General features: G+C 41.2%; 1 protein-coding gene across 5 annotated transcripts in view; it reads right to left on the bottom strand.

The window, feature by feature from the left end:
* Window positions 1-222: 222 nt before the first annotated feature.
* slit2 (slit guidance ligand 2) overlaps window positions 223-24180 on the bottom strand; it is a 413834-nt gene continuing 389876 nt past the window's right edge. For 4 of the 5 annotated variants that reach the window (XM_033026245.1, XM_033026264.1, XM_033026255.1 and 1 more), the window contains 5 exons: window positions 23587-23717; window positions 16854-17008; window positions 15515-15803; window positions 7493-7704; window positions 223-1523 (listed from right to left, as the gene is read on the bottom strand). In XM_033026245.1, the coding sequence (XP_032882136.1) occupies window positions 1282-1523; window positions 7493-7704; window positions 15515-15803; window positions 16854-17008; window positions 23587-23717 (1029 nt within the window). In that variant the 3' untranslated portion in view covers window positions 223-1281. Of the gene's footprint in view, window positions 1524-6786; window positions 6876-7492; window positions 7705-15514; window positions 15804-16853; window positions 17009-23586; window positions 23718-24180 lie in introns of all 5 variants that reach the window. The other variant, XM_033026283.1, reaches the window with a different exon arrangement.

The raw sequence follows: 24180 nt of genomic DNA, 5'->3' as shown, positions 1-24180 counted from the left end.
TTTAAATAGTCAAGAAGAGGAGACACTCCGAATTTTACAATCAGACAGAAAGCTAAGGAACTCCGAATAATATCCTGATTTGCAACAACCCGTCCATTTTCCAGGTGATGTAGCATATGGTTTCATTTATCTTTGTCAAAGTTCAGTGGACAAGCAATTTTGGATGGGGGCAGGGAGGATGCGAGTTGCATGTTGGAAAATAAATCACTTCTATAACAAAAGTGGAGTTTGTCAAGGAGATCATTATTTCACTGGTAAACGTACAAATTCAGCAGAATTTCACAAAATATGCACTGGATCGTTACATCTGACACCGTTAGGCTGAGGTTATTTCCCAGGCTTTGTAAACCAAAGCAATGTCATTGGTCAAAAGTACAGGAGACACAACTGATCAAAAAGTTAACAAGACAATTCACCCCGAGTGGACATGCTAGAATGTTAGTTACTCTATTCCCCCCCAAATAAAAAAAACTGCAATCTTTTTTTTAACATACAAAAATATGAGGACGAAATATAAATTAATATATATTAAAGATTCAAAAATGGAGTGAAAGAGAAGTTCTAGCAAAGTTAGGTACAAGTTTTTCTTGATACAATAAATACTTCTTAATGATATTTTGAATACTGCATAAACTCATTTCAAAAGAAAACCACAAAACTTTATCCAACTAAGTAATCCATACATCAATTCTCTATCTGTTGTATAGTCCCCCATTTATAGTTATATTACAAAGAATTAATACTGGAAACAAGGCTTGCTAAAACACTTTGTAAGCTCGATTATGCTAACGTATACATTATATCGGGGAAAAGAAAAACTGCTGTTCACTTAATCAAGATATAAAATGACAGCGGAAGCTCCACGTCTTCTTCATTGGTGCACATCCTTTGTTTCATTTCCTCATAGCACAGTTAAATACATGATGCTGTTTCAAAGTCGTGCAGACATCTTCTTCAGTGGCACAATCCTGCTATAGATTTCTCTTTTTCTCATGTCCGCCAGATGTCAAATGATAGAGAGTTTCCTCATGCTGAGTCAGGAAAAGTCGAAATCCAGTTTGGCTTCTGGCAGATAATTTTGTGAGTTTTGCAATAACTTTCAGTCAAAAGGACTTGAAATGTTTTTTTGTAAATGAAGAAAATAGTCATTTTCTGATAATAAAAATAAGTCTGTTCTGTATTTTACAATATAATTCAAATATCTCCAGCACGAAAGCAACATATGTCCCACACAGTCACCAGGCGCACATTGTGTTGGAAAGGGGCAAGCGTTTGAAGCTTTTAGAAAGAGCAGTGTGAGCAGCCGCATTTCACAATCTTCTCCACCTCCTCCACAAATGAAGAGCCGTCAGTGCATTCAAAACTGTATTTCCGCCGCTTGCTTCTCAGAGGTCCGCAGCACTGCCCGTTGTCACATCCACCGCGGCAGTCTAACCGCGAGACCTTTTTGGCTGTCTGGCACGCGGCGTAGCCTTGCTGTTTCTGGTAGTAATCTCGGATGCGTTCCCCTCGACAGGAGATTTCTGGAAAAGAGGATGGAACAGCCATCATTTTTGATTTACTTTGTGGTAAATACAACATTTTAGTTCCATGTTTACTTTCTCCAGTCGTAAATACACTTAAATCTTTAGGCCTCATTAGGTCGTGGGCAAATGATTTCCATCTTGCAAGTTCGAAAGAGAAACAAAAGGTAAGATATTTGTGTCTTCTAAAACAATAAGTGAAATCTCCCATAACGAGTCTGTCCTTATTATTCATCCAGATTCATAATGCAGGAAAACTAACTGCAACATCTGGTGCAGGCTCACGGGCAATTAAGCAGAGGAAGCCAGAAACTGCGGTCAATGTGACTTTTTGGGGGTGAAGGGGAGGAGACAGTGGCACATGTTGCAAAGCCGCCTGCTTCACAGCAACCCAAAATGTCACCTAATTCTTTTCTCCAGAGATGCTGCCTGACCCGCTGAGTTACTCCAGCATTTTGTGTCAGGCCTCCGTGTAAACCAGCATCTGCAGTTCCTTACTAAACATGAAGGCCTTCAGATCAAATTTTACAACTGACTGTTAGTTATGCCATCTCTCAAGCAACCATGGGATGGACAACCCCAGGGGAATAAACATTCTTGTCTGCAATTAATATTACTTGCCCAGTCTTTTGACCAGCAGTGAGATGCTTTATGGCCTGTGGAAAGTTGCATGATTACATTTGTTACATTTTACAATCCTGACCTCTGGTGCATGAAATTTGCATGTTTGCCTGTAACCACGTGGGTTTCCTCTGGGAGTGCAGGTTTCCTCCCACAATCTATTGTGCTGCTTGGTAGGTTAATTAATATAGAACACAATGTTCCAATGAGCAACGCTGTGATTGCTGTTTAACAACATCAATGCCTTGATACCCAAATTTTACACACATGGTTTAATATTTCCCCTTACTTTTCATACTTCCGAAAAAATAATATTTTTTGTGATTGTATCCTCAAACGTTTCTTTAATAAATTCTATCTTCATTTCATTTGTCTATATTAGTCCAGTCCAGTGTATGCCCAGCCTAGATTATGTGGACACTGCTTGGAATGTTAATCGGAAATCTGTTCCTTTCTTTTTCTATAAACTGCTGTTTAAAGTCCATTATTATGAATGGTTCCTAAAAGCCCTGTCCCACGGTACGAGATCATTCCAAGAACTCTCCCGAGTTTAAAAAAAATCTAACTTGTGGTAACATAGAAACATAGAAAACATAGAAAATAGGTGCAGGAGTAGGCCATTCGGCCCTTCGAGCCTGCACCGCCATTCAATATGATCATAGCTGATCAACCAACTCAGTATCCTGTACCTGCCTTCTCTCCATACCCCCTGATCCCTTTAGCCACAAGGGCCACATTTAACTCCCTCTTAAATATAGCCAATGAACTGGCCTCAACTACCTTCTGTGGCAGCGAGTTCCAGAGATTCACCACTCTGTGTGTGAAAAATGTTTTTCTCATCTCGGTCCTAAAAGATTTCCCCTTTATCCTTAAACTGTGATCCCTTGTCCTGGACTTCCCCAACATCGGGAACAATCTTCCTGCATCTATCCTGTCCAACCCCTTAAGAATTTTGTAAGTTTCTATAAGATCCCCCCTCAATCTTCTAAATTCTAGCGAGTACAAGCCGAGTCTATCCAGTCTTTCTTCATATGAAAGTCCTGACATCCCAGGAATCAGTCTGGTGAACCTACTCTGTACTCCCTTTATGGCAAGAATGTCTTTCCTCAGATTAGGAGACCAAAACTGTGCGCAATACTCCAGGTGTGGTCTCACCAAGACCCTGTACAACTGCAGTAGAACCTCCCTGATCCTATACTCAAATCCTTTTGCTATGAATGCTAACATACCATTTGCTTTCTTCACAGCCTACTGCACCTGCATGCCTACTTCCAATGACTGGTGTACCATACACCCAGGTCTCGTTGCATCTCCCCTTTTCCTAATCGGCCACCATTCAGATAATAGTCTACTTTCCTGTTTTTGCCACCAAAGTGGATAACCTCACATTTATCCACATTATACTGCATCTGCCATGCATTTGCCCACTCACCCAGCCTATCCAAGTCACCTATCCTAGCATCCTCCTCACAGCTAACACTGCCCCCCAGCTTAGTGCCATCCGCAAACTTGGAGATGTTGCATTCAATTCCCTCGTCCAAATCATTAATATATATTGTAAATAGCTGTGGTCCCAGCACTGAGCCTTGCGGTACCCCACTAGTCACTGCCTGCCATTGTGAAAAGGACCCGTTAACTCCTACTCTTTGCTTCCTGTTTGCCAGCCAGTTCTCTATTCATATCAATACTGAACCCCCAATACCGTGTGCTTTAAGTTTGTATACTAATCTCTTATGTGGGACCTTGTCGAAAGTCTTCTGAAAGTCCAGATATAACACATCCACTGGTTCTCCCTTATCCACTCTACTAGTTACATCCTCGAAAAATTCTATAAGATTTGACAGACATGATTTACCCTTCATAAATCCATGCTGACTTTGTTCAATGATTTCACCACTTTCCAAATGTGCTGCTATCCCATCTTTAATAACTGACTCTAGCAGTTTCCCCACTACCGATGTTAGACTAACTGATCTGTAATTCCCCGTTTTCTCTCTCCCACCCTTTTTAAAAAGTGGGGTTACATTAGCTACCCTCCAATCCTCAGGAACTACTCCAGAATCCAAGGAGTTCTGAAAAATTATCACTAATGCATCCACAATTTCTGGGGCTACTTCTTTAAGTACTCTGGGATGCAGCCTATCTGGCCCTGGGGATTTATCGGCCTTTAATCCATTCAATTTACCTAACACCACTTCCCGGCTAACCTGGATTTCACTCAGTTCCTCCATCTCATTTGACCCGCGGTCCCCTGCTATTTCCGGCAGATTATTTATGTCTTCCTTAGTGAAGACAGAACCAAAGTAGTTATTCAATTGGTCAATTCAATTCCCCATGATCAATTCACCTGTTTCTGACTGCAAGGGACCTACACTTGTTTTAACTAATCTTTTTCTCTTCACATATCTATAAAAACTTTTGCAGTCAGTTTTTATGTTCCCTGCCAGTTTTCTTTCATAATCTATTTTCTCATTCCTAATTAAGCCTTAATTAAGCACGGAGAATGTACATAGCGGGTACGTCGGAACTCGGGGACGTCTCTTAGCGGCTCGTAACGCTAACAGCAGGTACACGGGAAGACTCGCTAACGGCAGGTAAGCACAGGAAGACTCGTGAAGATTTTTCAACATGTTGAAAAATGTCCACGAGAGCCCCGAGTACCGACGAGTGACCATTACCATAAATCTCAGAGTTCAAATCAGGGCAAACTCGTGAGAGCTCTTGGAATGAGACAGGGCTTTTAGCCTGTACGACAACATCACTGTTGTAAGATGCCAGAGAATCCATGGAACTGGCATTGCGTGCAATGTTACCACATTTTTCATATTTGGCAACTTTCTATAGAAGTATAAGATTTATAAATTACCACTATAGAATTTATGGGTCACATGGAGGCTCTATCCATATTGTGGAAAATGGAATGTGGCTCCAATATAATTCATCTTTGTTTGGTTTTGTGTAAAACTGTCAACTATTGTTCATACAATTAACTCCCTGATGAGTAAAGAAGACATTTTGGAACCTAACATGCCCACAAATTAATGATTTTACCTCTTTATTTCACACTTTTTCATCTCTGGACTTTGTCCAACTATCTGCCAATCTCCCCCCCCCCCACCTGTATCCACCTATCACTTGCCAGGCTTTGTCCCACCCGGCCATGCTTTCAGCTTTCCTCACCCACTCCAATCAGTCTGAACAAGGGGCCCAATCTGAAACATCACCAATCCATGTTCTCTAGAGATCTGCCTAACTATCTGAGTTACTCTAGTACACGGTGTCTTATTTTGTAAATCAGCAGCATCTGCAGTTCCATGTGCCTACATACACATACCGTGTACTTGTGTAATAAAAAAAATACTAATAAAGTACAAAATTATTTATCAGCACACTTATTAATAGAGTCAAGATATCAAGCAAAAATTATTTTATGCCTAGTTTGTTCCACTTGTTCAAACTCTGTTACATGTAAACCTTTATTCATTTGAGGGATCAAAATGCATAACACATTTCTCTTGAAAATTGCACTTCCAACACCCAGATTATTATATTTTGTATATGGCAAAAATTTATTCTAAGTAGAAACTGAATACAGTTTGTTAAATACATGATTCTTAAAAATATTAATGTTATTATTTCTAATGTACAATCAAAAATGAAAGCATAAATTACTTAACCCTGGAATTTTCCTTGGGATTAAAAAAAGATCAATTTTGGTAACTTTATACATATTTCATAGCAAAAGGATTTGAGTATAGGAGCAGGGAGGGTCTACTGCAGTTGTACAGGGTCTTGGTGAGACCACACCTGGAGTATTGCGTACAGTTTTGGTCTCCTAATCTGAGGAAAGACATTCTTGCCATAGAGGGAGTACAGAGAAGGTTCACCAGACTGATTCCTGGGATGTCAGGACTTTCATATGAAGAAAGACTGGATAGACTTGGCTTGTACTCGCTAGAATTTAGAAGATTGAGGGGTGATCTTATAGAAACTTACAACATTCTTAAGGGGTTGGACAGGATAGATGCAGGAAGATTGTTCCCGATGTTGGGGAAGTCCAGAACAAGGGGTCATAGTTTAAGGATAAGGGGGAAATCATTTAGGACCGAGATGAGAAATACATTTTTCACACACAGAGTGGTGAATCTCTGGAATTCTCTGCCACAGAAGGTAGTTGAGGCCAGTTCATTGGCTATATTTAAGACGGAGTTAGATGTGGCCCTTGTGGCTAAATGTATCAGGGGTATGGAGAGAGGGCAGGTGCAGGATACTGAGTTGGATGATCAGCCATGATCATATTGAATGATGGTGCAGGCTCGAAGGGCCAAATGGCCTACTCCTACTCCTATTTTCTATGTTCTATGTTTAGTTTTATACAAAGTGTTTTCAGTCATCTGGTATGAAAACATGAATTAGCAAGACATTGGAATAATTGTCAGTACAATGGCTGCATGCTTTACAGTTACACCGATGGAGAAAGAAAATCATATTGTACAAGCAAAAAGGGCAGGCAAGGTGTGTGTCAGAACTACGAGGGGAAGAGATTGTATTGGATTCAAACAGGTTTTTAAGAAAAAGAGAGAGAGAGAGAGAGAGAGAGAGAGAGAGCGCAAGCAATCATCCCTTTTCCCATTCGTCTCACCTGCAAGAGGTGCTGTGATTGGTCAGTTGAAGTTGAGAGGTCAGAGGTGGAGTTTGTACTAGGGTTTAGTGCAGAATCATTGGATTTGGCTGCTCAGTCCAAGAAGATACAGAAATGTTAAAAATGAGATAAACAGCAGTGAGGTTAAAGCTGAAAAATGAACCCTACTTCAAAGAAGAGCTTTCAAATTAATTTAATGAAAGGTCATTAACATTTAAAAAATAAATTGAGGCACACACCAATACAAAGAATTATGCTTAATATCCAGCATATTACAGCTAAATGTCATTTACTGCCAATATACTGAAAACAGGGAACAAAATATGCCATTGAAGGTTTCTTTCCCACAGAACAAAGAGCAAACATTCTGAAACAAAATGCATCAGATTTGTGAGGTGTGGTATGCAATGACTGGATGATGATCATTTATTCTATAGGTTAGTCAGCATTTCTTACAAATAACACTCAAACTGCTTTATATGTTATAATGTATATAATGTTTGGATGAGGAGATGGAAATAGGCACAAAAAAGTTTAAAATGCTTTCCCTCAATTGTTTTCAGATGCTTTGGAGACACTTAAATACAATGAAAGCAAGTGGCATGGCTGTCAAAAGTAAATGCAGATTGAAGTCACAGCATCTCAGAAAGTATACTCATATCTACACTCTAGCATCAGAAAGATATTTCCAGTGAACTGCTCTTACCTTTGTCACAGTTCTCTCCAGTGTAACCACTATTACATTCACAGTAAGGCCGGCTCAGAGCCAAAAGCCTGCATTTTCCATGTTTGCATTTGATGTTCTGACAAGGATTAAACAGCTCCTCTTCCTCATCGCACAGCACATTTCTGAAACCCAGCTGGCACTTACAGCTATATGAGAAGGCATTGATGGGCACACAAATGCCATTCACGCACCTGAAAGCAGATCAAAATATAATGAAACATATAACTAATATACTCATGTGCAACTTTCCACAGGCTGTTAAGCATCTTTACTGCTGGTCAAAAGACTGGGCAAGTATTATTAATTGCAGACAAAAAATTTTATTCCCCTGGGGTTGCCCATTCCATGGTTGGTTGAGAGATGGCATTACTAACAGTCAGTTGTAAAATATGATCTGTAGGCCTTCATGTGTAAGAAAGAACTGCAGATGTTGGTTTACACCACTTAAGAATAAGGGGTAGGCCATTTAAGACTGAGATTAGGAAAAACGTTTTCACCCAGACAGTTGTGAATCTGTGGAATTCTCTGCCACAGAAGACAGTGGAGGCCAATTCCCTGGATGTATTCAAGAGAGAGTTGGGTATAGCTCTTGGGGCTAAAGGAATCAAGGGATGTGGGGAGAAGAAAGACCCAAAAAGCGGGACAGGCAGCATCTCTGGAGAGAAGGAATGGGTGATGTTTCAGGTCAAGACCCTATGGGGTGAAAGCAGGAAAGCAGGAACTGGGTACTGATTGTGGATGATCAGCCATGATCATATTGAATGGTGGTGCTGGCTCAAAGGGCTGAATGGCCTACTCCTGCACCTATTTTCGATGTTTCTATGTTTCTACATCAAAGATAGACACAAAATGCTGGAGTAATTTAGCGGCTCAGGCAGCATCTCTGGAAAAAAGGAATAGATCACGTTTCGGGTCAAGACCCTTCATCAAAAGACCTTAATGGTGGGAGGCCATAGACTTCCCATTACAGCTTCAACATAAACAGCACTGTATGAATCCCTATAAATAATTCTGAAATGCTGAGTTCTCACCATCAACCAGACCATCAACTGAAGGTAAACCATCAGCTGAAGGTAGACAGGTAAAGGAATGGCCTTTATTGCTAGATACTTTGATAAATTTGAAGATCAAGTATATACTTTAGACTTGCTAAAATGTATCTTTACCACTGTTGGTTAGAATAGATTAAAATGTAGTTATTTTCCAGATTATTATTGGCACCTATTTAATTTGAGTGACAATTCCTAATAACTGCTTGCTGTATAAAGTGATTCAACCCCCCCCCCCCCCCCCCCCCCCCCCCCGCTCCATTGTTAGATTACATTAATTATGTATATTGTTTGTTTGGATTGCTTGATTATCTTTTCAAAATGGGTCAAAGAAACAATAAGCACCTGCTACACTTGATGATCAGACTAACAATATTCCAGAGAAATGTATTTATTAATCCATAGCCACAATTTATTATTCATTACTGGATAATTTGCAAAAGTATTCAATAATGTAATTCTATTTTGAACTTAGTGATTATTTTCGGGGTCGTTCTCTGTAGATTCAAATATTGGATTTCACTTTTTATGTTATTCTGGACAGCAATAATGAACTATAACAATGATTAATGAGTCCATGAAACCATAAGTAGGAACGAGAATAGGTCTTTCAGCCCCTTGAGTTTATTCTGCTATTCAATAGGGTTGTAGGTGATCCAACATTCTTTAAGCCTTTCCTCCATAATCATTGATTCCCTTGCTGATTAGAAATCCATCTCCGTCTTATTCTCAAACACTTTCTCTCATAGATTCACAACTTTCTCAAAGAAGAAATTCTTCTCCTTCTCTGTCTTAAATGGACACCCCTTATTCTGAGACATGGTCCTTGGTTTTTGGATTTTTCCCAAGGCAGGAAACATTCTCTCAGCAGTTATCAATCTAGCTACCCTATGTAGCCCGTTGAGAATCTTACATGTTTCATTTAGATTGCTTCTCATTCTTCGAAATTCCAATTCTACTCATTGTCATATGACCTTCCTCCTATGACAACCCATCCATACCTGGGATCATTCTTGTGAACCTGCTCTAAATGCCTCCAATTAAAAATATCTTTCCTTAAATTTGGGAAACAACAATAATCTTGATCTGGTCTCGGTGCCTGGTGCTACATTACTTTTATACTCTAATCCCTTGAAATAATGGCCAACATTTCATCAGCCTACTCTTTTGCCTGCTCTTCTGGTGGCAAGTTGTCTGTGTTCCAGGCATAACCATCCCCAAATATTTTGCAGCAACTTTTCTTCATTTAAGAAACTTTTCTTTAGGTTTTCCTTTCAAAATGAACCAGCTCAGATTCTCCCACATTATACCTTAAGTTCATGTCATAGGAGCAGAAATAGGCCATTCGACCCATCAAGTCTATTCCGCCATTCAATCATGGCTCATCCATCTTTCGCATTCAACCCCATTCTCCTGACTTCTCCCCAAACCCTTTGACACCCTTGCTAATCAAGAAATCAAATGTCTATTTGTCAACCTGTTGCTGATTCACCAAATTTATCGATATCTTCCCCTAAACTGGAACCTTCTCACAGCTTGCCTACCCACCTATGTTTGTGTTTTACGCAAATCTGGTTACTGGGCATTCTCTTCCTTTTTCCAAGTCATTAATAGTTAACAAGTAAACAGTTGCATTCCCAGAAAAGACATCCTTATCCCAATGGATTGCTTCCTGTCTGTTAGCCAATCCTGTATCCATCCCATTAGGTCACCTTCAACACCATAGTCTTGTATCTTGTGTTTTGATCTTTTCTGAAGCACCTTGTCGAACACTTACTCTAAGTCCAAATACAAGTTCCTCCTGGTTTACCTCTGTTCACCCTGGTCCTCACTTCCACAAAAAGTTGATATATATATTTTCAGACATGATTTCCCCTTCTTAAAGCCAGATTATAATTAGGTTATATCTTTCAAAACATGCTATTCCCAAATAATCCATTTTAACATTCATCCAACAATATATGTGCTACTACTAAGTTATTATACTGCAGGTTTTTTTTGATAACTCTCCATTTTTCAGTAAGGACATATGATCATCAGTTCCCAATCCACTTCTCCAGAATCGAGGGTTTGTTAGAAGATTCTACCACTCCATCCATTTCCCCCGACTCTTGGCATACAAGCCATGTGGGCCAGGAGAGGTAGGGATGGTTATCAGGCTTTATCCCCATCATTTTGCCTAAATATCAAGTAATGCCATTTTATTTTGACCCAATATTATTCAGTTTTACTGGAATATTTATCATATCATTTTCAGTATAGATTGACGGAAAATATCTGTTTAACTCCTTTGCCACTCCCTTGTTCCCCATAACAATTTTCAAAGGGGCCTATGTTCAACTGAACCCCTCTCTTCCTTTCTATATACTTATTATTAACATACTCTTATTATCTATTTTAACATCCATCGTAAGTTTGCCATCATTTACTTTCTCTCTCTTTATTACCTTTTCTGTTCTTCCTTGCTGAATTTTAAAACTATCCACGTCTTCAGATTTACTTTGACTTTTGCCTTCTTTTTACATTTTCTCTTTCAACTTCATATCCTCCTTAACCACGTGGCTTAACTATGGTGGGTTCAACCCCCTCCGCCCCCAAGGTTTTTCCTTCCCATGTGGGATATGTTTTTGCCGAGTGTCATGAATTAACATTTTAAATGGTTAAACTCCTTACGACTATTCTATCTTCCCCACTCCATTTTAGCTAGTTCGACATCATGCCATTGTAACTCCCTTTATTTAAGTCGAACACCATTGTTTTTTCATACAAAATGCTGGTAGAACTCAGCGGGCCTGGCAACATCTGTGAAATGAATGGATAAGTGACAGGTGCTGCCTGACCCACTGAGTTCCTCCAGCATTTTGTGTTTTGCTCAAGATTCCAGCATCAGCCGTTCCTTGTGTATTTTACAGTTGTTTCTGATCCAAGTTACTCCCTCACAAATGGAATTCAATATTCTACCTTGCTCGGATCATAACTTCTTGGGGGATTTTTCAACCATAGGTAATTTATCAAACCTGCCATATTACCCATTACTGGATGCAAGAAAGCCAGTTCCTTGGTTGCTTTATAACATATTTATCTGGGAAATTATCCAAATGCACTCTACAAATTAATTCTCCTGGCTACCCTTTCCAACTTGATTAACTCAATCTACATGAAGAATATGGAGCGGCACAGTGGTAAAGTGTTGCTTTACAGCGCCAGAGGCCGGGGTTTCTGACAACGAGTTTTTACAGAGTTTGTATGTTCATCCTGTAACCACATTGGTTTCCTCCGGGTGTTCCAGTTTCCTGCCACACTCAAAAGATGTACAGGTTAGTAGGTTAATTGGCTTCTGTAACATTGTAAATTATCCCTAGCATATAGGATTGTGCTAGTGTACAGGGTGATCACTGGTCAGAATGGACTTGGTGGGCCAAAGGGCCTGTTTCCATGCTGTATCTCTAAAGTAATTAAAGTCCCCTATAATTATTGTACTGCTCTTTTAAAAACACCCCGTTATTTATTGAGTTACCGCCATATAACTTGTTAGCAGAGCTATCCCCATCAGCCTTTCCTTCCTAAAAAGTCCTTGCTTTGAACCCCTTCCAACCATGTCTCCATAATCTTTATTAGATTACTAGACTAAGTGGGATCCGTTGGGTCCCAGCATCACACGAGAGGGCTGGTCCCCCAACGCAATATTCCACCTCTCCACCAATTCCAATATTGGTGGCCAGTGGGGGGGCGGGCTTTCTGGGGCACTAGTATGGGTGCTGTGCGCTGAAGGGACTAGAGGGCTAGTATGGACATTGTGGGCCGAATGGATTCTTGGGCTGGCAGCTCAGTCACTCAAGCCTGTTGTGCTGGCAGCTCACTCACTCACTGCTGGAGGGCTCGCAGTTGACTCTTGGCTATTCCTTGAAATTCCATTTCAAGCAGGGTGCAAGGACACCAAATTCAAGTGCAGTTTCATACCATTTCAAACAGGGTGCAAGGCCACTAAAGACAGTGAATTGTGACATTTCCCTCCCCCATCTTGCAGAGACTGAGCCACACCTACACTTCTGGGTTTTATAGTCCCTCCCCCCTCCCACCAGAAGGGCCGTGGCCTTCATGGCATGATTGGCATGAGAGAGAATCTCAACATTTTTTAAACATTAATAACTGATTTATTTTTCATCGATGGGAAAAATCCTCGGCATCTGATGAGCGGAGGGGGAATCTGAGTAATATGGCCAAATATCACAGCCGTAGGTGGTAGCTTCTTTACTAAAATCAATATAAAGCGCAAACAGGAGGCGGTTAAGATTAGACTTTTAATTATATAGAAGGCAAGGCAGCTCTAATTAGGCAATGCAGCTCGCTTTAGCACTTTCAAAAGCAAAGGCAAGGCAGCTCCGTTTAGCATTTTCAAAACCAAGGGCAAGGCAGCTCGCTTTAGCACTTTCAAAACCAAAGGCAAGGCAGCTCGCTTTAGCACTTTCAAAATCAAAGGCAAGGCAGCTCGCTTCAGCACTTTCAAAACCAAAGGCAAGACAGCTCGCTTTAGCACTATCAAAACCAAAGGAAATGCAGCTTGCTTTAGCACTTTCAAAACCAAAGGCAACACAGCTTGCTTTAGCACTTTCACAACCAAAACCAAAACACATTTTTGCATTTTCAAACCACATTAAGGGCATTGACAGGTCAGTAAAACCACTCACAGTTTAGTAGACATGCGTTAAGTGTTATTTACAGCTCAGACTGAGAATTGCGACCTCTCGCTCCCCCATCTTGCAGAGAACTGAGGCACCTCCACACTTCCAGGTTTTATAGTCCCTCCGGAAAGGGCGTGGACTTCAGGAGAGAGAATTTCAACATTTTTTAAACAATAATAAATCTTTTATTTTTCATCGATGGGAAAAATCCTCTTGTCCTGCGCAGCGGAGAGGGAATCCGAGTAAGATGGCCTAAAATCACAGCCATAAGTGGCAGCGTTTTTTCTAAAATCAATATACAGAACAACAGGAAGTGGTCAAGGTCAGACTTTTAGTAATATTGATATCTATTCACTGCTATTTTTGCCATTAGATCATCTACCTTATTACAGTCTTTAGGGTTGTCTATTTCTATTTGTCTGTCTTTTATTTTACTTTGTGCTAATTTGCCTCTGGCTTGATATCGCTGCTTTCTGCTTTACTTCACTCCTATTGTTGTTTTTCTCACATGCGTCAAACTGCTTAGGCTCCAATCCCCCTCCCATCCTCATTTCAACCCTCTTCAATAGCAAATACCCCACAAGGACAAAGTTCCAACCCCAAACATCACCTATTATTTTTCTCCAGAGATGCTGCCTGACCCGTTAAGTTACTCCAGCATCTTGCGCCTATATACTGATTCTTCTACTCGTAATTTTCACTTCAAAGATTTTCATTTTATCTGTGTCTCACTACACTTGGGAATGTGAAAATAAATTTGATTGACTTGATTTGATTTGACTTGATGCTCTTCCTGACTGTGTATTCTCTTATTGTGACCACAACAGTAAATGTTATCTATGCACAATTCAGCATTGCAGATGGTCCAAGGCTGCAGCATTGTAATGAAGCAGAATGTAGACAAAAATGCTGGAGAAACTCAGCGGGTGCAGCAGCATCTATGGAGCGAAGGAAATAGGCGATGTTTCAGGGCGAAACCCTTCTTCAAACTGATGTAGGGAGGGGGGACGGGAAGAAGTAAGGAAGAGGAGGAGCCAGAGGGCTGAGGGAGAGCTGAGAAGGGGTGGAGACAGCAAGGGCTACCGGAAATTGGAGGTCAATGATCAAGCCGCTGCCCAAGCGGAATATGAAGTGCTGCTCCTCCAATTTCCGGCGGTGCTCACTCTGGCCATGGAGGAGGCCCAGGACAGAAAGGTCGGATTCGGAATGGGAGGGGGAGCCACAGGGAGATCAGGTTGGTTAATGCGGACCAAGCGGAGGTGTTCGGCGAAACGATCGCCAAGCCTACGCTTGGTCTCACCGATGTAAATCAGCTGACATCTAGAGCAGCGGATGCAATAGATGAGGTTGGAGGAGGTGCAGGTGAACCTCTGTCGCACCTGGAACGACTGCTTGGGTTCTTGAATGGAGTCGAGGGGGGGGAGGTAAAGCGACACGTGTAGCATCTCCTGCGGTTGCACGGGAAAATGCCCGGGGAGGGGGTGGAGCGGGTGGGAAGGGAAGAATTGACCAGGGAGTTACGGAGGGAGCGGTCTTTGTGGAAAGCAGACGGGTGGGGAGATGGGATGTGGCGAGTGGTGAGGTCACGTTGGGAGTTGGCGAAAATGAGAGGACTAGTTGTTGTATGTGACGGCTAGTGGGGTGGAAGGTGAGGACTAGGGGGACTCTGCCCTTGTTCCGAGTGGGGGGATGGGGAGAGAGAGCAGTGTTGCGGGATATAGAAGAGACCCTGGTGAGAGCAACATCCATGGTAGGGAAGGGGAACCCCTGATCCCTGAAGAATGAGGACATTTCCGATGCCCTGGTGTGGAACACCTCATCCTGGGAGCAGATGCGGCTTAGACAGAGGAATTGGGAGTAGGGGATGGAGTCCTTACAGGAAGCAGGGTGGGAAGAAGTGTAGTCTAGATAGCCATGGGAGTCAGAAATGAAGCAGAATGTCAAGACTTTTTCTGTAATCGATAAATGCCAGTATTCAATGGCAAAATGTGGGAATTGCAATAGCAACGTGGGAAGAAGCATCCACCCACCAACGATAAATGTTTTAGAAATATTCACACAATGCATTAGAATGTCGACTGGTAGTGCAGAATAAAGGGAACTTTACTTTGTGTGAATCCTTACATAGCCCAGGGACACACATTGCTGCTGTTGGGTAACACAAATAGTAACAGTTACGTTCACCACTGGCAACAGTAATTTTGATAAACACTAAAAGATAAGTATTTAATGCATTTGTAGCCATAAACATCAACTATACAACTACTTACTTATTGCCCTGACATGGATCATTGGTTTGCTGGTCACAAAGTGTCCCAGTCCAACCTCCCTCACATTCGCAGGTGAAGCTGGACTGCCCGATAGAGTGACAGGTGCCATGCTGGCACATCTTCTTCTGGCAGGGCTCACAGCCTGGCAGGATGCCTGTCTGCATCGGGACTTTCTTGAAATCCTGCAGCTCATTGTTGATGTACAAGTTGCGGATGCAGCCATGGAAACTGGTACTGTTCCGGCCTGGCCCTTGACGCAAAGCAGCAACGTTGGCCTTAGAGGGCATACCTAAACAAAACAGCCAAAGCTCAGTGGATATTCTTACGAAGCAGACGTACGTCAGTGCCAACACTGAAGTTACACAGCAGTGCTAAAGCATATTCAAACATAAGCCAAAATAAGTTCCGTGGTTCATTTCCTTTAGCAATTAATTACTGAAATCATCCGTTTCCTGTTCTCGTTTTAAGCCTACACTTCCCATGTATTGTTTATCCTGCATTAGAAACCCATTAGTCAACAGTCTGAGTATATAATACTCAAGTCATGACCTAAGGGGGGAATTCCCATTATGATAAATGCACCGCTAACTGGAAAATCACTCAGAAAACTGAAGCGTACTAGTCTAAGGCACAGGTGTAGGATCTACTGAATCCCATGACAGAAAGCAAAGAACAAACAACACTTAGCTGAGCCAGACACCTTGTGTCCCGTTTATTCCTGAAGCCACTTTTACCTACATTCTCACCAATCATAACCCATTTGCAGATAAGGCCATTTAGTGCATCTGACCTTGGAGAAGTTAATGAGCTCTTGTGGCTGGACCTTCTCGTGATGTTGCTGGTGAGTCGCCAGTGGTGAAAGGCTGTATGCTAAACCAACACGGGCGTGAAGGTGCCACACAGGTGTTCTGGAAGCACCAGCCAGGAATGATCACTTAAACAGAAAGTTTATTTTTAAAAGAGAGAGATCACTCAATCAAAGCAGGACTATTTCTGTGCAATTGTTTGGTATGATTGCCTCAGATTTAAATCTGTTAATCCTTCATCATTCGCCTACAGCAAAATTACCCAGAAAATCATTCAAAATGTGTTGTGTGGCAGAGGGTTGTACTTTATTTTTCAAACACATCTCTGTAATCACTGATTCATAACATTTGATTTCTGTTTGCTTATATGTATATTTTAGTTCAATGAAACAACCCAATATCCTGTTCTTTTTTAAATTGTGTATGGATTTTGCTTTTTGTTCGGAACTGTGAAAGATGACACAAAGCAATCACGCAGGCGGAATTTCCTCATCACTGCAATATTTAGGTTGGATGTTGGATCCAATCCATACCTCCAAGGTAGAGAGGGGAGTCGATGTTAAGTGTGGATTGTCTGGCTAGATTGTTGATGCTCTTTGGGTTTCCTCCATCAATCACCAAGCTCAACATTTGATCAGCTGCCACCAGTTCCAGACTGTGAAAGTTGCCATCATTAATTGTTTCCACACTGCAGAAAAAAAATAAGGGGAATTAGTTAACTGGAAAATGTATATTTTATTTTGTACCAAAAATCAGGTTGATTGACTTGAATAATGATCATATGTTTGTAGTTAATCACTCATTGAAAAAATTTTTTGATTTAGTTTAACACCAAAAGAATTAAGGATCAGTCACTTGATCAATGAACGCAAGCATCCTTTATTTGTCCTTGTCTCCATCCACACTGCTACTTATGACAAATCCACGATGCACCAGGCAGAACGACAAATATATTCCTAAAGAAATACTACATATTCTGACATGAAAAGTAAACAAGCTGCATTGTAACCTGCTTGGCAGCTGTGTTAACACATCTAGACGTTTAAATTTAAATAATTCTTATGATGCAAAGAAAAATGGACAAGTCATTAGGTCACGGGTGATAGGAATTAAGCCATTTGGCCCATCAAGGCTACACTGCCAGTTAATCATGGATGATCTATCTCTTCCTCCTAACCCCATTCTCCTGCCTTCACCACATAACCTGACACCCGAACTAATCAAATAATGAAATAAACCTATGTTGCCAAAAGTTTCAACATAACTGAAAAACTGAAACAGCACTCCCAAAGTGGGACAGAAATTCCCCCTCTGTTGTATGTGCAAAATCTGGGATTTAATCATTACATTGAACTCCAATTCATAAAATCCATTTCTCAAAAGCCAATGGGACCAGTCTTCAGACACAGAGCTCAATCCGTATTAATATCACACCACACATTGAGGATTCATATCAAAGGTTATCGCCACAGAATCTCAAAGAGAAAATATGATAGCTGGACAGGAACCCAAAGGTAACAAAATCAAAAGCATAATTTTAATAGAAAACTAGACCAAGTGGGACCCGTTGGGCTCCGTTCCCCCAATGCAATATTCCACCAAAAGGCGCAGTGCCGCTGACTGGTTCACATTGTGACGCGAGTCACGGCAACCCTCACCCAACTGCGCAGGCGCGGCCGGCAAGTGGGAACGAGATTGAAACGTTTTAAAGTTTAAAATGCCAATATTGTAAAATTTAAAATCAATGTGAACGTATCTCACTCTCTGTCTACAGTACTCTATTCCCCTCCTCCATTATCCTCCCTCTCCCCACCTTCCACCAACCCTTCTCTGCTTCCTCCGCTCACCCCCTCCCCTCCTCCATTACCTCACATACTCCCTCCCCCTCTTCTTCACACTTCCTCTTCTCCTCCCCTCCCTCACTCCCTCCTTCACCTCTCTCTCCTTTCCCCTACTCACTCACTCCCTCCCTCAATAACACCTACCCCCCTCCTCTCCCCCTATCCCCCTCCTCCCCCACTCATCACCTCCCCCCATCCCACTCTCCCTCCTCACCTCCCCCACTGCCCTCCTTTCCCTCTATCCACCACTACCCTCCTCCTCTCCCTCTATCTTCCCCATTCTCCCTCCTCACCTCCTCCACTTTCCCCTCCCTCTCCCTCCCTACCTCCTCCTCTCCCTCAATCCTCCCACTCTCTCTCCTCACCACTGCCGGCCCCGTTTTCTCCACAACATCAGCGATGAAGTTGTACATGAGGCAGGGGCTGTTGGGGGGGGGGGGGGGGTGACGAGCGGCCTGGAGCCGGTGGAGGGAGAGGCTGAGGCCGTGGCCTAGTCCTTGCCCCAGGTCCTGCTCTTCTCCCTCCCAGCAGGCCCGGAGCAGCAGTGCCGCCGCCCCCTGACCCAGCCCCAGTCTCAGCGCCGCGGTCATTTCAAATCTCGTACTTGAGGCGGGGGCTGTCGGGGGGCACGAACCAAATGGTTATAATCAAGTTTATAACCAAAAATTGTAGTGCTATCATGTACCATTTTGAAATCTCACGCACACGCATACAAACAAGCAAAATGAGAGTTTTAGTTATATATATATTTAGCTTTCAACATTTTTCTGTAAAACTGAAATAATCTGAAACAAAACATAAAATGGCAAACTTCAGAAAGTGACGCAGCAACAGAATTGATGGAAATTTAATTTCAAACCAGAAAATCTTAAGTGTTGGTTCCCTCTCCACACATTTTTTAGTTTAGAGATACAGCATGGAAACAGGCCATTCAGCCCCACCGAATCCATGCCGACCACCATTCACCCGTTCACACTGATTCTATGTTATCTCACGTTCTCATCCACTCCCTACAAACTAGGGGGAATTTACAGAAGCCAATTAACTGACAAACCCGCACGTCTTTGGGATGTGGGAGGAAACCGGAGTACCCAAAGGAAACCCATGTAATCAGTGCAAACTCCAACAGACAGCACCTGAGAACAGAATGAACAAATAACCAGATGCATTGAAAAGAATACCGGTTCCAATAAAATCAACAAGGGAGAATATCTCAATTGCTTTTACTAACTCTTGATCTGTGAAATTATGAAACGGATTAAAATGGTGTATTTAATTACCTGGCTATGGTTTGGGAGATGGATGTTTTCACTTCACCCAGACTTAATGGAAGACCATTATTCACAGTAACAATTCACATAGTACTGACAAGCACTGTGCATAATGCTAACTCAGTATCCCACTGTCAACCCTATTCTGAATTCCCTGATAAGAGGCACTGTTTTGTGATGTGCCATTTCTATTAGCATGCAGACAGCTTCATTTGCAAGATTGAAGTCTTTTCGGATCATTTAATCTGTCACAATTTTTTAAAAGTAGAGTTTTACAAGGTTATTTAAGAAGAAAAGACCCTCTTGGCCTTGGGGATAATTTTAAACGTTGAGCAATGTTAATGCAATGCAAGGAGAGCTCAGCTCTTCAGGCAGTATATGTAGAGAGAACAGGCTTATATTAATGTTTCCGGTGTGATCTCTTAATTAGAATGGGAATTTTATGTCAACGATTCAATCCTATCCACAGATAATGATTAATCTGCTGAGTATTTCTGTTCTTTACATGTTTATAGAATTTCCAGAATTTGGAGCACATTTTTTAATTTAAATAAAATTCAAATTCATTCTGCTTTTTTAATTACTTTGCCGTAATTATACATAGAAGCATTTTTTATCATACTTCAGCAGAATGGCAATTATATTAAAAACTCACTGTAATCTTCTCAGCGACTGAAGGCATGCTGGTAAATGATAAATGTTAAATCACAGGCTTGTCAAAGTATTCTAATTGAGTTAATTATTAGCAGTATCTTTGTGTTATGCAAGCCAACATATTGCCAGAAGGACCTGTCACAATTCTGTACATGAATGATGAATTGTCTAATTAATGCCTTATGGCAAAACATTTCTCTTCTCCCCTCTTTTGTGACTCCTCAATTAATCCTGACATTACCAGTCTTCTTTGGTTGGATGAGTTTGGATGAATTACTTGCGAGCAGCCAGCTTCATTCATTGCTTGTAGCCTGTTCCTTCAGAAAGACCACTGCTGCAGATTAATTTCAAACTGAATTGTCAAAATTAGATTTTGCTTGTAAAAGAGTAATGAAATTTTAAAGTTATATTCTTACTCATTTTACAAACTAGGAGCTACGCTCTATTTGTTTCCATTCCCCTGGACTTATTGATCAGAGTTAATCAGAGTTGGCTAACATTACTTTGAACTGGCTACATTGGTGCATGTTTGCATTGATCCTGTTGCTGAATAGGTATGGATGGGCAGATATCAATTGAACACCACATCACCTTCAACTGTGATGACATGCCCTCTTTTGAAAGTTGAACTGCTTCCTAAGCCCATGGGTGAACAATGACTGCTGAAGTATTGCCGCCAATCATGAAAGCAGAAAGTGCTAGTTCAGATAGACTCGGCTTGTACTCGCTAGAATTTAGAAGATTGAAACTTATAGAAGATTGAATCTTATAGAAACTTACAAATTCTTAAGGGGTTGGACAGGCTAGATGCAGGAAGATTGTTCCCGATGTTGGGGAAGTCCAGAACAAGGTGTCACAGTTTAAGGATAAGGGGGAAATCTTTTAGGACTGAGATGAGAAAAACATTTTTCACACAGAGAGTGGTGAATCTCTGGAATTCTCTGTCACAGAAGGTAGTTGAGGCCAGTTCATTGGCTATATTTAAGAGGGAGTTAGATGTGGCCCTTGTGGCTAAAGGGATCAGGGGGTATGGAGAGAAGGCAGGTACAGGATACTGAGTTGGATGATCAGCCATGATCATATTGAATGGCGGTGCAGGCTCGAAGGGCTGAACCGCCTACTCCTGCACCTATTTTCTATGTTTCTATGTAGGAGAGGAAGGGAGAGGGGAATAAAAAAGGTTTTGTTTTCTTGCCACATGCACTAGGTCTCCTTGATAGACATAAAATACTGGAGACTCAGCGGGTCTGGCAGCATCTCTGGAGTAAAGGAATAGGTGATGTTTCAGGTCGAGACCTTTCTTCAGACTGAGAGTCAGGGGAGAGAACTTCTTCAAAGTAGGCATACCTTGTGGAGATTTCACAGTGGAGCAGAAAAAATATGTAGGAAGGAACCTGACAGAATGTGCTTCATTGGAGCTACTGCTTTAGATGGAGACTCACCATCAAAATGTTGGACCTTTAATTTGTAAACCCACACTCATACACAAGATCCCAAGAAACCACGAGCTGGGATAAGCCAGCTGACCCCTCAAGCTTGCCGCACTTTTCAATATAATCACGGCTATTCTGCCCGAGGGCACAACCTCTCTTCTGTGTCGGTTCCACACAGCCGTCCATGCCCTAATCATTCAACGACGCATCCACCCCTTCTCTTTAAATAGCTTCATAATCATTTCTGACTTTATCTCCCGTTTCTCAATGTGTATACAATGGTCCAATTGCAGTGTTTGACACCACTTGCTATAGCTACAAAATGAATACAACAGTCGTAAATACAGCAGAATAAATAATTCATCCGAGTATCACCAAATGTTATAAATCTTGGAACAAACTGATATAGAGAAATTGCATCAATTAATTTAAGTTTCCAGAAAAACACAAATGGATTCCAGATAAACTATGTCAGTAGATGAATATATGAATGATGTGACAAGCTATCTAAGCAAAAAACTACATTAGTCTACATCAAACCTTCCTTCTTGGTGCTGCATTTTGTTCTAAGGCTGATTTGACTGATATCACTCAGCATAAATGTCTCCATTTGTAATACTGGAATCAGAAGGAGTTGGGAAAACAGGAACGTTGTGTGCCCAAAGCCTGCCTCAGACCTGCTCTGACATTCCAGGCCATGGGAGGTGGGGGGCTGATAAGTATTAGGGTAGGTCCCACCTTGGATAATGTCAACTAAGAAACTAGGGAATGGGCTGCCACCCAAGCACAACTACTATCCACTTTCTGCTGGATTCCACTGGACTGTTGCCGGAGCTTTCACTAGGAACACAGCTGAAGTTAAAGTACCAGTTAGTGCCTTACATTAATCAAGCAGCAGAGCACATCTGCAAAAATAAATAGAAGAACATCTGGGCATTGGCATTCCTGTCAGTGAAATATTGCTCTCACTTCTTGGAATGGGTTCAAATTGAGCCCCAGCGAATGCGCTGAAGTCTCATGGGTAGAGATGCATTCATGTTCACTCATGATAACGCTACGATATAGTTTGTTATGCTTCACCTGAAACTGCACTCCTGAAGTTAGGTTACATGGAAGTCAACACAACTTAATTTTGGGAGCAAAATAAAATGGATCAGTGCTTTATTACACATTGAGAGCCTGCAACTGAGGACAAGCCTCTATTTCTAAAGGGTCTCCTGCAGCAGATGTCTACTTGGATGGTACATGGCTCTCAATGGGCATGAAGACAACATCAAAAGTACTCCTAATCTGGTCCTTTATTCTCAGTGGTTAAGTGATAACTGATCCAGGAAATGTAGCAGTGGTTCAGTGTGGAAAGGTTGCAGTACATTGTAAGGATGAAGTGGAGAGAAGGTTACAATGCTACTGTCATAGTTCATGTTTGATTGAGCTATTGGGTGCCTTAACTGGAAAGCAGAGCTTCATGTTAATGTATTTTACTTCCATGAAGAAAAAAGTTACAAAATAAACATCCTATTAAATACACCTTAAATACATAAGATGATTATTTTCCACGCTGCTTCTAACTTTATTGTTTGCATAAGTTAACTTAATTTCCCAATGCAGGTAAACCAGACCATTTCCAAAAGATCTGGTCTCCATTTATCGACTTATTACAAGTACAGGGTGCAACATAACTTTGAAAATAAATGGTTTCAGGACCTGGTGAGGGGGGAGTAAAAATACGAAGTAGGTACATCCCTTTTATTTCTCTTTTTCTTCTTCTTCTTTTTACCTTTATACATCTTCAGTTTTCTTTTTCTCTCTCTTTCTTTTTCTTTGGCTTTCTCCTTACCTCTTTTTCGAGTTTTATGTTTCTAAGGGTCTCTCTTGATCACTCTCTCATGCACTCACTATCCTATCTAATTCTCTTTCCTTTTCTTCTTTTCTAAAGTTTAAAATATGAATTGGTACAGGAAATGTATTATGATATTTTTGGCTTATATCACTGTAAGGTACACTACTAATTTAAAAAAAAAAAAAATTAAAAAATTCCCAATGGAGCAGGTTACGCATATCACTCACCTGTAAATGGCAGATGCTGGATATACACCTGTGTCATAGCTGACACGTACTCGCCCACGAAAGAGCTCCACTGCTATGTGATCATTGTCTCCTTTGTACAGCAAAATGCCATTGTCTTCATCTGTAGCAACCTAGGGATTGTCAAGTGGAAATATCAGCTTGTTGGTCTTCATCGGGATCACATCAATTAGAGATAAAAATGTAAGAAATTAGATCTCATCTTCAATTACCTTAAAATGCATTGATAACTCTTATTCAAAAAGCACTTATCAAATATTTCATTGCTTGTTTGCCAAACATACAATGTATGATTTCAAGTACATGTGTAAATGCCATTATCATGCTTCAGAATGACAAGCATTCTTCTTGGGTGAAGAGGTGACTTTTGTTCTGATTGAGATCGCTTTCCATTGATTTTGTTCCACAATTGTTTCAATGCCTTCATGCAAATAGCTTGAAAAGCAGCAGAAAAACGTATCACTGCACTGTGCTGCAAGTTGCAGTTTTATGTGGAAGCATAGTCACTTTGTACACTTGAAATCTCTGAACAATGGGTGTTGCTGAACCACATCTAAGCACTGTTGAATAGGTACA

Source organism: Amblyraja radiata, chromosome 1, assembly GCF_010909765.2.
Source record: "Amblyraja radiata isolate CabotCenter1 chromosome 1, sAmbRad1.1.pri, whole genome shotgun sequence".
Lineage (NCBI taxonomy): Eukaryota > Metazoa > Chordata > Chondrichthyes > Rajiformes > Rajidae > Amblyraja > Amblyraja radiata.
Note: the sequence above shows the minus strand (reverse complement) of the source record. Positions and strands in the feature narration are given on the sequence as shown.